The sequence below is a fragment of the Psittacula echo genome (genome assembly GCF_963264785.1).
Source record: "Psittacula echo genome assembly, chromosome: 4".
In the NCBI taxonomy this organism is placed as follows: Eukaryota; Metazoa; Chordata; class Aves; order Psittaciformes; family Psittacidae; genus Psittacula; species Psittacula echo.
In genome coordinates, this window is record NC_137738.1 from 82,682,437 (window position 1) to 82,699,372 (window position 16,936).

Genomic DNA, 16,936 nt, shown 5'->3' on the forward strand with positions numbered 1-16,936 from the left:
TAAAGAAACACAAGACTAAAAAGGCATTTAAAATGAAATCAGAAGCTTCAACAAATGTATTTTTCTCTTGCAGTCAAAAAAGTAATTATCAAAATTGCTCAGAATATGTTGCCAATTACCCTGCTCCATAACTGCTAACTTTCTCAGTTCTTCTCTTGCCTTTGCTAGGCTCTCTGTCACTGGAAACATCTTAAACCAATTTAAAGTGCTACACCTGAATAAACATGTTGTAAAAGTGTTTATGTATTGAAGTGGGTCAGTTCAAGGTATGGTATTTGGCTGGAACTTCTAATTTCTCTTTTTACTGCAAAAGGGCTGCCAGAAGGAGGAAGTCTGAGCTGAATTAATACATTTGTTACAGTGGAAGTAGAATGGAAACTACTTTAACCACAAATCAAACTGCCTCTTTCATTTACGCCAGTGATAGAGTTTTTCTAAGAAATATAGACTCTGGCGTACAGCCACTGTAAGTTTGTATTTGAAAAGGAAACCTCTATGCTTATTTCTGTAAGGTTTACTCCTATGTGTATTTGCAAGTTCTTTTTCAGGGTGATCAAGTTAACGGTATTATACTTTCGTGAGGCAGATGCTCCTTTGTCACCCGCATAGCCAACTTTTCCAGTCAGTTTAGAAGAATCCCCAGGCGCCCCACTGCCGCACAGCGCACACAGTGCCTGTGTCCATACCTTCCCATTTAAAGGACCTCTGTGTCCCCCACCCAGCACAGCTGCACAGCCTCACATGACACTGTCTCATTTTCTGACGGTTGAGGGGCTCTGCATAATACATGTACACACAAAAGTGTTTATGCTGCCAAAGTAAATTCTGTTAAGAGCAAGGGTTTATTTGCTAAAATGTCACTGATGCTGTTTCAGTGACTTGTTTTGCTTTCTTTTCTTTTAGTGAGGTTTAGATCCTATAATACAGTGAGGTTACCACACAGTCCTGACTGACCAAATATTTTAAAGAGACATGCACATCCCCTGGGAACAGAACCAGAGTCAATAATGCACATATTTCAAACTCTGTTCTCTTGAATGACCGAATGCCTTCCTACCTTTACTCGTGAATTAACATCAGTTTGAGTAGCACTGCGCAATATTTATTTTTAAAGCAGAAGTATATTTATTATCTACACTTGTATTTGCTACCAATTTGCTTTGGGGATATAAGGTTCCACATTTCACATTCAAGAGATGCAAAAATTAAATGACTGCATTACATTATCCTTCCTATAGGCTATAGACTTTAATGGGGCTCAGTTATTTTTCATTCCTATAAATGTGTACATGAGGCTGAATTAAAATATCTATGTAATGAAGAAGATATATAGTGCACATGATTTTATGCAATGAGAAACTACCTGTAAAGCTGTTGAAACTTTTGTAAGTTGTTGAATTTTTTTGTCTTTTAAGTTCCATTTGAGAAAATGTGGTTAGGATTCTTGATCATGTAAATTCAGAATTATGGACAAAATCCTTGCTGTTATGTCAGTCAGCAGCTGAACTACCACTGTGGCTTCAGGAGGGGCAGAAACTCGTCTTTTAACTTACAATTTCCACTACTTTATAGGTCGAAGTATCAATGTTAAATCTGCTGGCCTGATTGGAAGACATGGGCCTCAGTCAAAGCAGCCATTCATGGTTGCATTCTTCAAGGCAAGTGAAGTGCTTTTCCGTTCTGTTCGAGCAGCCAACAATAAAAGGAAAAATCAGAACCGCAACAAATCCAGTAGTCATCAGGAGTCTTCTAGGATGCCAAGTGTTGGGGGTAAGATGAAGCTATGATTTTCTAGCCTGTTTATACGAGTTACAGGCGCCAAATGCAGTGGAGTCACAGCAGCTCAACAAGCCCAACACAGCAGCTCATCTGCTCACCGGCTGAACTGTCAGAAACTCCATTTCTATCTGCCCCTCTAGCTTTGTTTAAACCTTCTTGTGAGTAAGGTCACTTATATGTACCATGGGCTCCTGGAAGACGAAATGAACAAGTAGTTCCAGAAAGACTATCTGAGCTTGAAACTAGTCCCATGTAGGATGAGATCTTTGCTATGCATAGCAGAAAAGTAGAGAGAGTGTAGAGAGAAGGGTTGCACCCCAACTGCTTGTCTAGGAAGCCTCAGTGAAAGATAGAATTTGGACTCTTTTTTAACTGCGTCTCAGCTTCAGTAGTGGGCTCAATTTTGTGTATATTTTATAGGTAGAAAAAAAATTATACTATTTCCCTAGTTTCCACTGAGGACCTGGAGAATAGCTCTTTCTGAGCTAGGTGACTTAGGGATGCATGTGTTCCCTCTAAGGACGCTAGCTTTTGAAAAGGCCATGATATTAAGGCACCAGGGATCTCTATTTATAACTGTTTATCGTTTGGGGGTGTTCTAAGTATTGTAAAATTTTCCGGTATTCTATATGACTGTACAACAAAAGCTCATCTACACAATTAATGTCTAATCCTTTATGAGTCAATTTTGCAGGGGAGCAGTTATAAGTAAATAATGAAAGAAGTCTAAAACTGGGCAATCTTAGCTTTTCAGTAGTAAAACAAAAGAAAAAAAAATTACATGTCTATAGTATAAAGGCATTTTTAAGATTATTCATTATTTATACAGCCATATTGACTAAACATTCTCTTTTCATTAACTGCCTAAAGTTCTTCTGATTTTTTTGAAACAATGCAAGTTAAAAATTGATTTAGCATCTTGCTTTTCAGATGTGGTTTAAGCATGTACATCAGTTAAATTTGCTAGCTGGTGCTTTTTTCTAAATTCATTTACTTCAGTGCAAGAATTGAGTCTGCATTTTGTCATTTTGTGTAATTCTAGTATGATCAGCTTTTTTTTGCAAAAACTGTTCCTTCGGTTTTACTGGTACCATATGATGCAGTTCCCTATTTTCATAAAAGGGCTTTGAACTTAATGATACAACATGAGCATTTTCGAGTGTTTTCTGGAGTTGTTTTTTTTTTCTTTTTGTTTGTTTGTTCCCCCTTTTTTATTTTTTTTTTTAATACAGTCAACCTTGATCTGTGCAACTACATTAACTCCAAAAAGCAATATCTTATCTTAAGGGTAAGTAATATTCACTCTGCACAAAAAATAACCCACCAAAAAACCCCACAAAAAACCCCAATACCTCCCCCTCCAAAAAAAAAAAAAAAAAAAAAAAAAAATCATGTTTCCTGAACAATGCCTACTAATTTTGAGAATCACATTGTTTTGGTGGAAGGGAAAATCATCTAAGTACATGGTACACACAACATAGCTGAATATAAATATCATACTTTCAGGTTGAATCCTATGTTTCTAGTCCATGAGGAAATGAGAACTGAACAGATTTTTTAAGCCTCCTTGATTACAGCAGGAAAACTGAATGCAAGCTCCCTGATGGTTTAACCTGGGAAAAACTTAACCTTAACAAATGCCAGCAAGTTGCATCGTCATGAGCTGTCTGCATGTCTCAAAACACCGATCAGCCTCATCTGTGCATCCAGTCATGCTCCAGAGCTGCTGTAAAAGAAGAAAATCAGAACATCTCTAGTGAAATGTACATTATGAAACATATTTTCTCCTAAACTCTTTAAGCCTCTATCTGCATAAGCATAGAGGTACATCACTATATATGTTGATGAATCCCAGATCTCTGTCAAAAAAGACTGCAGTTCAAGAAAATTGTACTGTACTGCAGGTATGTGGAAGAAGGCTGATTCTCCTAGCTCTCTACAGCTTCCAGTAATAAGCAGTGCTTTAAAATTAATTTCTCCATATTTAAACTACAGAAAACCCCAAAGAATTCCGCTCATCATCTTTCTCATGGCAGGCTGTCAATAGACTGTATTCAATACCCATTCACTCCTGATGCAAGACACCGTTGACATAAATAACACAGTAATCAGCAATTATCATTATGTGATGTAGGTCCTTGTTTCATAAGCTTTTCCACGATCTCTTATCTACAGCATCTAAGTCAGACATTGACAATGAAAAATCTCATTTACATAGCCACAGATTATGTAGCCAGACACAGACAGGTATGCTGTTATTTATATGGGACGTGTGCCTGCCCATGGCAGGGGGGGTTGGAACTAGACCATCTTAAGGTCCTTTCCAACCCAAGCCATCCTATGATTCTATATGTCACAGGCTCTGGTTATACTTCTGCTTGTACATCAATCCCAATTTTACTATAGTCATGCCTTCCTATTCTCCTTGCTTTTTTCTTTTTCTGTTTTTTTTTTTCCTCTTTCTTTTCCATTTTTTTCCCCTCTTTCTCCTTCCCTTTGCCCTTGCCTTTCGTAATTTTCCTTTTTGCCTTTTCCCCTTTGTCTTTTGTCTTTTTCCTTTTTCCTTTTGCCACCTTCTTCTCTAAGTTCTTGGACAACAATGAGAAAACCCATCTGGGCAACTCAGTTCTTCCCTTTCAAAAAGCAAGACATTTTTTAATTATTCATGAATATAAACAGATAGGAAAAGCCTCACGCTCACAGGCCCTTGTTCTCATGGGGGACTTCAACCACCCTGACATCTGCTGGAGCGGCAGTACGGCCCGGCACAAGCAATCCAGGAGGTTCCTCGATTGTGTGGAAGACAACTTCCTTCTGCAAGTAATAGAGGAGCCGACAAGGAGAGGTGCCATGCTTGACCTCGTGCTCACCAACAGGGAAGGGCTCATTGGAAATGTGAAGCTCCAGGGCAACCTTGTTTGTAGCGACCATGAGATGGTCAAATTCGAGGTCCTCAGGACAGTGAGAAGAGCGTGCAGCAAGCTCACTGCCCTGGACTTCAAGAGAGCAGACTTTGGCATCTTCAGGAACCTGCTTAGGTTCCTGAAGACTGACTGTTCCATGGGATATAGATCTAGAGGGCAGGGGGGTCAAAGACTGTTGGTTGATATTCAAGGATCACCTGCTACAAGCTCAGGAGTATTGCGTCCTGACTAGAAGGAAGTGCAGCAGGAGGGCCAGGAGAACTCCTTGGATGGGTAAGGAGCTGCTGAGGAAGCTTAGAGGGAAAAAAGAGCCTTATAAAAGGTGGAAGCAAGAACAGGTGGCCTGGGGAAAATACAGGGATGTAGTCTGGGAAGCTAGGGACCAGGTTAGGAAAGCTAAGGCTCAGTTAGAATTGAAGTTGGCTAGGGATGTGAAAGATAACAGGAGGGGATTCTGTAGATACATTGCTAAAAAAGACAGACTAGGGACAACGTGGGCCCTCTCTGGAAGCTATCAGGAGAACTGGCTACCCTGGATTTGGAGGAGGCTGAGGTTCTTAATGACTTCTTTGCCTCGGTCTTCACTGGCAAATGCTCTGACCACACCATCCAAGTCTTGGAAGGCAGACGCAGGGACTGTGAGAATGAAGACCCTAGGCCCACTGTAGGAGAGGATCTGGTTCAAGACTATCTGAAGAACCTGAATGTACACAAGTCCATGGGACCTGATGAAATCCATTTGCAGGTCCTGAAGGAGCTGGCGAATGAAGTTGCTAAGCGACTGTTCATCATATTTGAAAAACCATGGCAGTCAGGTGAAGTTCCTGATGACTGGAAAAAGGGAAATATAACCCCCATTTTCAAGAAGGGGAAAATGGATGACCTGGGGAATTACAGACCAGTCAGTCTCACTTCTGTGCCTGGGAAAATCTTGGAGCAGATGCTCCTGGAAGGCATGCTAAGGCACATGAGAAACAAGGTGATTGGTGCCAACCAGCACGGCTTCACTAAGGGGAAATCCTGCCTGACCAATCTGGTGGCCTTCTATGATGGGGCTGCGAAACTGATGGACAGGGGTAGAGCAGCTGAGGTCATTTATCTAGACTTGTGCAAAGCGTTCAACACTGTCCCACATGACATCCTTGTCTCTAAATTGGAGAGACATCAATTTGATGGGTGGACCACTCGATGGATAAAGAACTGGCTGGATGGCCGCACACAAAGAGTTGTGGTCAATGGCTCAATGTCCAACTGGAGACCGGTAACGAGTGGTGTCCCTCAGGGATCGATGTTGGGACCCATCTTGCTCAACATCTTTGTCGGTGACATGGACAGTGGGATTGAGAGCACCCTCAGTAAGTTTGTCGATGACACCAAGCTGGGTGGTTCGGTTGATATGCTGGAGGGAAGGGATGCCATCCAGAGGGACCTTGACACACTTGTGAGGTGGGCTGATGCCAACCTGATGAAGTTTAACCATGCCAAGCTCAAGGTTCTACACTTGGGTCAGAGCAATCCGAGGCACAGCTACAGGTTGGGCAGAGAAGAGATTCAGAGCAGCCCTGCAGAGAAGGACTTGGGGGTGTTGGTCGATGAGAAAATGAACATGAGCCGGCTTCAGTGTGTGCTCGCAGCCCAAGATAGCCAACTGTATCCTGGGCTGCATCAAGAGAAGCGTGACCAGCAGGTCGAAGGAGGTGATCCTGCCCCTCTACTCTGCCCTCGTGAGACCTCACTTGGAGTATTGTGTGCAGTTCTGGTGTCCTCAACATAAAAAGGACATGGAACTGTTGGAACAAGTGCAGAGGAGGGCCACGAGGATGATCAGGGGACTGGAGCACCTCCCGTATAAAGACAGGCTGAGAAAGTTGAGGCTGTTCAGCCTGGAGAAGAGAAGGCTGCGTGGAGACCTCATAGCAGCCTTCCAGTATCTGAAGGGGGCCTACAAGGATGCTGGAGAGGGACTCTTCATCAGGGACTGTGCTGATAGGACAAAGGGTAATGGGTTCAAACTTAAACAGGGGAAGTTTAGATTGGCTATAAGGAGGAGCTTCTTCACTTTAAGAGTGGTGAGGCACTGGAACGGGTTGCCCAAGGAAGCTGTGAATGCTCCATCCCTGGCAGTGGTCAAGGCCAGGCTGGACAGAGCCTTGGATGACATGGTTTAGTGGGAGGTGTTCCTGTCCATGGCAGGGCGGTTGAATGATTTTAACGTCTTTTCCAACCCTAACTATTGTATGATTCTATGAAGATAGAAGCAAGCACAACATGAAGAAAATAAAATCTATATTTTTCAGTTATTACAACAGATTGGCAATTGTTGACAGACTTGCATCTCAGTATCCCTCTGTTTCTAAAAACTTCGAGAGAATTACCTCAGTGCAGTGTAAAGACAGGCTGAATTAAACTTGCCATTCATACTCCACCTGCCTGCTTTGCACAGCAGATTGAGCTGGTTTTTACTTATCCAGTTTTATTTTTGTCAAACTGTAGATGAAAAGGAAAATAATAATTAAAACAAATCAAAACAAGACAGCATTTTTCTAGGGTACATCACATAACTCTTCCTTACAACAAAAGCTGGCTTTAACTTTCATTTTTTTTAATGTCATCTAAAAAGTGTTACAGTGTAATTGTGCACTAAAGGATGTCCACATTTAAATACCAAATGGTGACTGACGCCAAGAAACTCAAAACCTGAGCTACATAATTTTTGTTCATAATGCAGTGAGACAAAAAAAAAAAAAAAAACCATGAAAACAATATTTGACTCTGCATTTCCTGTATTTTATTGATTGATTTCACAATAATTAATTAAAACCACAGTACATTGTGATAATATGTATAGGTTGTCTATATGTCCTTATTTCCTTTGCAAATAAATAAAATCCTTATTAAGTTTCTTATAAGTATATTTTTGCACTCCTTCCATGGCTCTTTCTGCTATGTAGGGGTTTGGACCCTAACTGCAGTCTCTGAACAGTTGAGGAACAATATTTTCTTAGTCACAATAGCCTGCAGTTTTGATTCTTGACAGAATAAGCATATGGGCCTTGAAGTTACAGTACTTGAAATTTAATCCCTGGTATCAGATTTTATTATAAATGTCACATTTGATACTTATATGAACTGTTAAATCATACACATTTGTCTTATATGATAGATAGAATTCAAGGAAGGAACACAGACATGCCCAAGTCTCACTTTCTTCATAGGTGTATGTCTTAGATGGTTTGCAGATGTATGTCTGCATATGAAACACAGACCATCTTCTTAGGTGGTGTGGTGTGACCGCTCGTCCGCCACTGGTTATCCTCCTATGTTGCAATTCAGAGTATCAAGACAATGAAGACATCTATGCGATGACTTACATATTTATTATTCAGCCTTTCTCCTTTAACTGTAGGGCCTTCTGCTACATTCTGGTGCTAAAAGTTCTGTTGCATAGTCCTAAATATGAAAATGTCATGACTGAGAGACAGCTGGTGAAAGCACAATCTTCAGTTTTTGTTTTTCTGCTTAGGTGCTATCTAAAACCAGATTGTGACTTTCCTGACTTTCTCATACACATATCTTTCCCACATTTTTCAGGTTTTTTTTGAAAAGTGGCTTGCATTCTATATGACTGAATTTTAAATTCCCCCTAATAGTTGAAACAGAAAAGCCCACCATTTATCTCCTATGAGCACTGATATTAGTTAAAATCAGCATATAGATCCTTGTGAAGAAGGATCAATGAAACAGTTCTTTTTCTTCTAAGTTCCTTTACTTTCCAGTACCTGCATCTTACTTCTAACATGTGCAGAACATAACAAATTATTACAGACAACTCAGCACAAAGTATGACTAAGGGGTTTTCTTGTTATATTAAATTCTCTTCCCTTGCCAGTAAAAAACCAAGACAACAAAGTCATTGAGTACCCTTAAACTATTCTGAGTTCTTGTCACTAGGTCCTCCGCCTCACTGAACATTGAAGATGTATTTTTCTTAGTTTTAATTTTTGCTATGAATGTTCCTATAGGAGTTCTTCTTGACCTTCACATCCCTCAGAAGTTTCAATTCCAGCTGAGCTTTGGCTTTCCTATCATCCATCCCTACATGTTCAGGCAATGTATTTATATTACTTCTGTGTAGTTCATCCCAATTCAACATTACTTTTACTTCCTATTTGAATTTGAGCTCAGTCAAGAGTTTCTTGTTCAGCCACAGTGGCTTAGTTGCATACTTGCTTAACCTGCACAAGTATGGACTTATGCTTCTCTCAGGGGTTGTTCTGGGAGATCAACCAGCTCTCCTGGTTTCCTTTGCCATCCAGGGGCAATGTCATGAGATCATGTAAAGAAGATCTCTGAAAAAGCTGAAAACTGATCTCCTGAAGTCCAGGGTTGCAATGCTCTTGTTGATCTTGATCATCTCTCAGCCCCTTTTAATTCCACTGTATCATGGATGCTAAAGCTCTTTTATGCTGCAGTTCTCATTAACATGCTCACCACCAATCTGTTCTTTATTAATGGATTTGCATAAATACAACATAATCCTAAGATGACTAGGCAGGAATATATCAAAAAGGGATCTGAAGCTGATCATTTGACAGTGTAGTTTTGCTCCACAACTCGTGTTCTGGGATATACTGCTAGAAAACCATCCAGAAATCATAAGAAAGAATTATTTTATTTTATTTGGGACTGTGCTCAGTTTTGGTTATCACATCTTCAGAAAGACACAAAGAAACTGAAGAGAACTCAGAGAAGCAATGATAGCACAGATAAGGACAGAGGACAAGAAGGAGCTGATAAATGTGCAGGAAAGCTCCTGTAGACTGCCTATTTGGAAGAGTTTCCTGCAAGAACAGTGAAGCAACATAATGGATTATATCACAGACTGTAGAACTCTGTAGACTGAAGAACTCCTTTCCATTCATTTTATGTGAAAAAGACCTCTTTTTATTTTGCAAGAATTTTTCAAGAGACCCTCCCATCCCGGCTTAAATTCTTTAAATCTTTTAATGTTGAAAGACTGTTACTGAAAAAAGAAATCTATTCCTGAAAAGTAGGAATTTTTTATTTTTCAGTCTCTTCTGTGTTTTGTTTTATTTATTTATTTATTGTTTGTTTGTTTGTTTGTTGTGGGGTTTTTTTTGTTGTTTTTTGTTGATTGGTTGTTTTTATGTTTTGTTATTTTGATCCTAAAAAGCCACTTTAAGCATTCTTGAATTGGAACCAGGGAAAACAGCCTGTCCTCCCTGCTCCATCGTGTGCCTCACTGATGGCATCACTTGAATAGCACTATAAACCAGCTCTGGGGTGCTAATGTGGTCAGGGCATGACCCTATTCCCTTCCTTTCCTGTTACTCAGGGGCAGTAAGGAAAGAGAACTAGATATTCTTCAGAACTCGATATTCTCCACATTGTCCTGGAGAGGTATGTGTGGAAGGTTGTCTGTTTCCTTTTATCCTGACATGTCTCTGACAATGCAGAAACATTCAGGCCTTCAAACAGCATTTGTTAGTCTATTTGTTTACTTTAATATCATCAACTAAAGAGATTCCACTCTGGAAATATTCAAGTGGTGAATATTTCTAGAAAATACGAAAAAAAAAAAAAAAAGTGCAAAATGTGCTAATGTTTAAATAAAAGACTTTTGGAAATTCTATTGTTTCAGGACATTTTTTTGTCACTAATTTATCTTTTGAATTGGGCTAGTTACTTTATCTGGCAATTAAACCTGTGCCAACATACAGATGACTTTCCCATATGTTGGATTGGGAACTTGCTTGTTCTCTTTTGATTGCCTATGTGCATGTTATCAGAGTTGTTACCTAACTAAACAGCAAATAGACATCTTATAAATCTCTTTCCGCTAATGTTATATGCACCATTTTGTCTGTGTACACTAATTGTATCAGGATGATACTGCTGATTCTGCATTTCCAAGTATACACTGCCTTTCTGACCAACTCTAGGAATATAAATGACAGTATGCTTGTTCTTTTCCTTCATGCAGTTTGGTCAGGAGCTCAAAAATAGCTAAATCTTGTTGATTCTAGCAATGCTTCTAAACAACTTATTATTTTCTTGCTGTAGATTATAACACGAGTGAACAAAAGCAAGCATGTAAGAAACATGAACTTTACGTGAGTTTCCGAGACTTAGGATGGCAGGTATGCTTATAAATATTGTTTCCTATTAATTTGAATTGGGACAATCTATCTTACAGTCCCCTGCTATTTACAATCTGGGTTTTTTTATGATAACTGGAATTTCTGTGATGAAAGACAAATTCGTTAAATGCATTTTGCAATGAATTCCTATCACCATATCTTTGCCCTTTTTAGCTGCTCTTCTTTCAAAGATTTTGCCTACATTAATGGATTTATAATCTGGATTCATTCACATAAAGATACTCTGAACTATTCCTTAAGATATTAATAGATCTGCAGTAAATAAAAGCAAAATCCGTACAATGAGCAATGGAACTTTTGAAATTCGCACTTGAATTTTCCTTGGTTCAGTTCTGTCTACTGCAGGTCAGAGAAATTTCAGTGGGCTAGAGTTTGTAGGGAACTAGAAATTGATTACTGTTCAGTGGTCTTTATAACACCATAGATAAGTTTATATAATTTCTGGGAAAAACTCATTCTGCCATACAGTAACAAAAAAAAAAAAAAGGTAGTTGTAGTAAAAGGTCTTAAAGACAGAAGCAGGGCATTATGAGAAAAGAAAATAGAGATCAATCTAGGGTTTTTTTCCAGAAAGCAAGGATCTCTCTATAAAGAAAGAACAGGAAGGCCATCAGCAACTTATAACCTAGACATACTGCATATGCAGGTAAGAACTCAGAGATGGCTGTCTGTGCATTTCATATTTCTTTGAATACTTTAAAACGATTCTCCAGGAACAGAACAAGTGTACTGTCTCCTTAGTGACAGCTCATCTTTTCCTTATCTAGCTCAGATTCTCATATGGTCTCGTTACTTTTCCTGATATTTTGTAGCATATTTACCCTCACAGAAGCCTGAAGAAGTAGGCAGAGACTATTTTCCCAAGACGGCAGAGCATAATCACCCTGTACACAGCCACAGAGCAGGCTTGTGTTATTGACTTGAACTTGGGCTACCGAACAAGTGAGGCATTCTCCCTCTGTAGATCACAGATTTTTCCAGGTATCAAGTTTTTTGATTTTCTGAAACAGTAAATTTTGATATGCCCCAAGATGTGCAAAGCTCTCAGATCAGTCATTCAAGGTGGCCATAGAAAAAAGAAAAACTTGCCCCCACCCCAAAAGAAAAAAGACAACTTGAAGATTTCAAAGTTTCTATTAGTAAGTCAAAGCTACACTGTACAATAGTTGATCAGTGAAACTCAGGGTGAAATGAGATAAAAATAAAAGAAACAAAACCCAAGAAGTAGGCACTTGAGCCTCTCTATCCTTCCCATAGCACCTACATTACCTTTTCCTAGTAAAGAAGGAATTCAGCAAACTGAACACATAGCTTTCATCAACATTTTAAAATATTTTCCCATGCTGTGTTGCTAGAAATACTCAAAATGTATGATTCAGTGACATTCCAACAAGTAATCTCTAACAACCCTCAGTCTCATGCAATAGAACAGTTAATGGCATTGAGCATGCTGAAGAAAGAAGATGCATTGTAATTACTTTTGTTGCATCAAGAAGTGCTTAAGATTTTTGGTCTGGGAAGAAAAGTATTCTAACAAACATATTTGGACCTTTAATTTCCCTTATAGCCTCATTAGTTGGTACTCAATACAGGTTTCTAACTTCAATTTAATTTTAATCTGATTTTTGCATGAACAAAGCAAATACTTCTCTCCTTTTTTAAAAAAATCTTTTTTAAAAATAAAAAAATCTTTTTTAAAAAAAATCTTTTTTAAAAAAAATCCTTTTTTTTTTAAAAAAAAAAAAAAAAAAGTAAGTTCACATGCCACAGTCTGGAGTTCACTTTGTCCTTGGGTAAGTCTTAGTTAGTTTGATACGGAGTCTTGGGTGATATGGTTTAGTGTGCTCTGTTCCTGCCCATGGCAGTGGGGTTGGAACTAAATGATCTTAAGGTCCTTTCCAACCGTAACTATTCTTTGATTTTATGATTCTATATAGTTTTAAATCTCTGAGTGAGAGGAAAAAAAAAAAAGTGTGTTTATTTGTTTTTATTTTAGGATTGGATTATTGCACCGGAGGGTTATGCTGCATTTTACTGCGATGGAGAGTGCTCTTTCCCCCTCAATGCTCACATGAATGCAACAAACCACGCCATTGTTCAGACTCTGGTATGCCTCTGCCTATGTTGTAGTTGCCTGTTTTGCAGTTTTAAGTGTCTTGGCACAGGGGCTGTCTCTTCCTTTCTGTTTATTACTGTTGGATTTTGATTATTTCTGGGTAAATGATAACCCGTTTCAGAGACGCGCTATGATGATTATGCTGGAGAGAAGACGAACTCTGTGAGAGTGGCCTGTGTGGTAGGTTTTCCTTCCATTTCAAATGTAATAACACATGAGAAGAATGTGTCATATTACTTGAGAATCATGTAGACATGAATCAAAGAGGCCCCCTAGTCCCACTTCCAAGAGTTTATTGTAGTTTATTGAAGCTCCATGTTAACATCTACATGTTATACCTTGCAGAAATGTTGACACTTGGCTACTATGTGGACCTCTGTTGTCAGCTGTTGGCAGAGATACTCATACTGTAACTTAATGCAAAGCTTTGTAAGCAGATGCATTTGCATGTAAGAAATTGTGTTCAGTCATGCCTGGCTAACAAATGCAACTTATGAATAAGTGTATCTGGATCTGTTGCTCTGCCTAGTACATGTAAAAGGGGATTTGTAGCCAGCTTTCTGCCTCTGCTGGTTCTTAGGTTAGTCCTGTGCATCAGCTGGAGCAGCCAAAAACATGATCTTAGTTGAAGCAGCCCTCTAGGCCTCCTCTACCCCAGCAGCATTCAGGTACAGAAATCAAAACCTTTAGACTATGGCTGAATGTAATTTTGTGAATCTGATGTCTGGTCATGATTTTTCAGCTGTGCCAGCTGAAGAACTGACCCTGAACAGCATCAGTATTAGCAGAATGATTAAGAAGCAGAGGAATGAGAGATACTACACAAAGAGGGAGTGGGAGTACAAAATCAGAACAGGAAAGGGTTGTCATCCTTAATTAGTTTCTGGAAAGGTCAAGACACTCGACTGTAATTAGAGAAACATGGGTTTAAGGCTCCCTCTGTTTTAAAATGATGATAGGAAAATATTCTGACCATCTGACCGTGCTGATGATTCTGTCCCTGGATGTTGATCTTTTTCTTTTGATTTTGACATAAAAAATCTGGTCTGAAAAGCCTTTCCTCCTTTAGAAAAGGGTACAGCTACTACCTTCCACCCCTTTAAAAAGAACTCCACACCAAAAAAAAACCCAGAAACAAAGAAAGTTCAATCTCTTTCTGATAGAAAAAAGAAAAAAATATCTGCTTGTGAAAATTGCCAGTTGTGTCTTCATGAGAGGGACGTTTTTAAAACCTAAGCTGAGACCTTTTTCCTTCCCATTTACCTTTTCATTTATGCACCTTCTCCAAGTCCAGCCAACAATGCAACATTATTCCTGTATACCAGAATTTGAGTCAGCAAGATTTACAAAAAGAAGGGAAAATGTCAGAGGCTGGAAATAAATAGAAGTGTGGAAAGGGGTTCAGGTGAAAAGGAACAGCAAATTCCAGTTGGCAAGGCATATAGCAATGAGCCTAGGAGACAAGAACAGCATATATACAGTTCTGAACTGAAAAGAAATAAGGCAGTAAAGCAATAGTTTAGAATAATGCAAAAAAATTGTCCAGAAAAGTTGCCAATATTAGTGAGATCCCCGGGTTAGAGTTCTCTCCTGCAATTATGGGCTGTTGAGTAAGAAGTGGCCCAGTGCTACTTTTTCTTGTGTCTATGCTTTCCAAAAATGGGTAATTTCCAATTGTTAAGAAATTTGTGCAGTTTGTCCTATTTTTTAAATTGGATACTTAAATTTTCCCCCTTTTTATGGCCTTTTTGGAATTGTGTCTCTCTCTGCATGTACTGTACATACATTCAGTTTTGCAGCCAAAAAATCACGAGGCTAATTAAATTTTAGCTGCGCATAAATTAGATGAGATAACAGTAGTTGAATGCTTTCTGGTTTAAATTATACAAAACTCAGATTTACACAAGGTGTGCACATGGGGATGGCTTGGGAAACAATTATTTACACACCCCACCCTAATCCAAATGTAATCATCTCCCAGCCATACTGATTACACCATTCTAAAAAAGCCCACTCTTTGGTTTTAGAAATGATTGTTCCTTGGTACTTTTCCAAACTTTACTGACTTTTTTTTCTTTTGTAATAAGAATAAGAGAAATGTTGGGCCAGTACCTCTCCCTCTCCTTTTTCTGAGACTGAATTTAAGCAGAGATACTATATGGATACATATAAATACAAGGCAGACGGCATTTAATTGCATTAGTGTTGACCTCCTAGTCATGTGAGCCAGTGGATCAGCAGGTTGACTTGCACTTACTTCCAGGCTCACTCTTGAAAAGGCTGTGAGCATTGCTGTTATGTGGGGCTAGCAGAGCCATGGGGCTTCCAGCTGGGGAGGCAGTGGCTAGTGGGTCACGGCAGGGTAAGCATTTGCCTAGGCAAGGCACAATCATTCTCTTCTCCAGTGCTTTGCTATTCATTTAGTAAACTGTTTTTAAATATATGTCTAAACCGTTACTGAACTGCTACCTCAGGATTTATTATTGCTCATTTCAAAAGACCTTCTCATGGTAACAGTTATGTAAAAATTATTTCCTGATAGACTATTCTCTGTTGTCTGGCAAGGGCTCTGGGCTTATATCACTGCAAGACAGATGGCTCTAACAGATTTACAGAGACTTAACACACAAATGAAACCTATTACTGCTGAAGTCTTCATCCATGCCTTAATAATCTCTTGCTCTCTTTATTACAACCCCCTTTTTTCTGGCCTCCCCAGTTTCCAAGTCTTCAGCATGCATAGAATATTAAATCCTACTTTCTTTCAAGTACAAAGAGCTTGTATTTCCCCCTTTTTCAGATATTGCCACTAGATCTCATTTGTTCTGGGATGCTTTTCAAAATTGTTTTGCTTCTCTTTAACCTTTCATTGATATATTTTAGCCTAGTAAACATAATCTTCTCTGCTTCAGCCCTTTCCTTAAACCTTCTGTCCAGCCAGCACCCACCTTAAGGATTGAAATTGACTTCAGTTGAAGTAGAATTGGATCCACCGATATCTAGATAAGACCTTAAAATGCACTCGTGCTCTGTGAGAAGCCACATTTTACCATTTCATAGACTGAAAACAGCTTAATCATGAGCCCTTGCCTGCAGAGTCTTTGCTGGCTGCAACAGACTTTCCTCCAAGCTGAGACCCTGACACAGGAAAGCCTTTTAGCATGTGCTGGGGTCCTGGTGAGACCTGGGACTTGAGCCTGTGCTGCATGTTAAGCACTGTCCTCAGCAGAGATGGTGCTGACGGTATGTTTGAATGTTTTCCTGAGCAGTCACCTAACTCCAACTCTTTCCTAAATTTCATCTGAAAAGCAGCTTTCTGTCTTGGCTGCTCTTCCACATTTATCTCTCCATCTGCTACTATTGTATAACTTTGCCCACGCAATTGAAATCAGCAATGTTCTGGACTTAAGCTGTGCCTTAAAGTTGCTAACGAAGGAAAATCTGTGACCACAATACACTCTGAAATGCAAAGGCATGTTTTGCACTGACGTTGTCCTTGTACCTCTCTGTTTGATATATGAGCTATGTATTTATCTGTCTTTCAGGTTCACTTGATGTTCCCTGATCATGTACCAAAGCCATGCTGTGCACCAACAAAACTGAATGCAATCTCCGTGCTCTACTTTGATGACAGTTCCAATGTTATTTTAAAAAAATACAGGAATATGGTGGTGCGCTCATGTGGCTGCCACTAGAATAAGAAATAATCTAAAGCAGAGGGTTTTATTCAGAATTGTAATAAAGTCAAGATATGAGTCTTGTGTATGAAAAGGCAGCCCTAAATTTATTCCATTTCATGTCATCTCTCATTTAAATGTACAGTATAATGTATATAGTAGCTTTTATTTATTTAAAAGTATATAGTTTCTTTTGTATGAGCAAAATTTCAGAACCATTTATTTTATGGGTCACCTCACTATGCAGTAGAACTTCAC

At 39.1% G+C, this 16,936-nt stretch overlaps 1 protein-coding gene across 2 annotated transcripts in view; it reads left to right on the forward strand.

Annotated features, from left to right (window-relative positions):
* BMP5 (bone morphogenetic protein 5) overlaps nt 1-16,696 on the forward strand; it is a gene marked incomplete at its 3' end in the record, with an annotated part of 58,737 nt that extends 42,041 nt beyond the window's left edge. The window contains exons 4-7 of one of the 2 annotated variants that reach the window (XM_080616048.1): nt 1,573-1,770; nt 10,788-10,864; nt 12,882-12,992; nt 16,547-16,696. In XM_080616048.1, the coding sequence (XP_080472174.1) occupies nt 1,573-1,770; nt 10,788-10,864; nt 12,882-12,992; nt 16,547-16,696 (536 nt within the window). The remainder of the gene's footprint in view (nt 1-1,572; nt 1,771-10,787; nt 10,865-12,881; nt 12,993-16,546) is intronic. The other variant, XM_080616049.1, reaches the window with a different exon arrangement.
* Nucleotides 16,697-16,936: the final 240 nt, after the last annotated feature.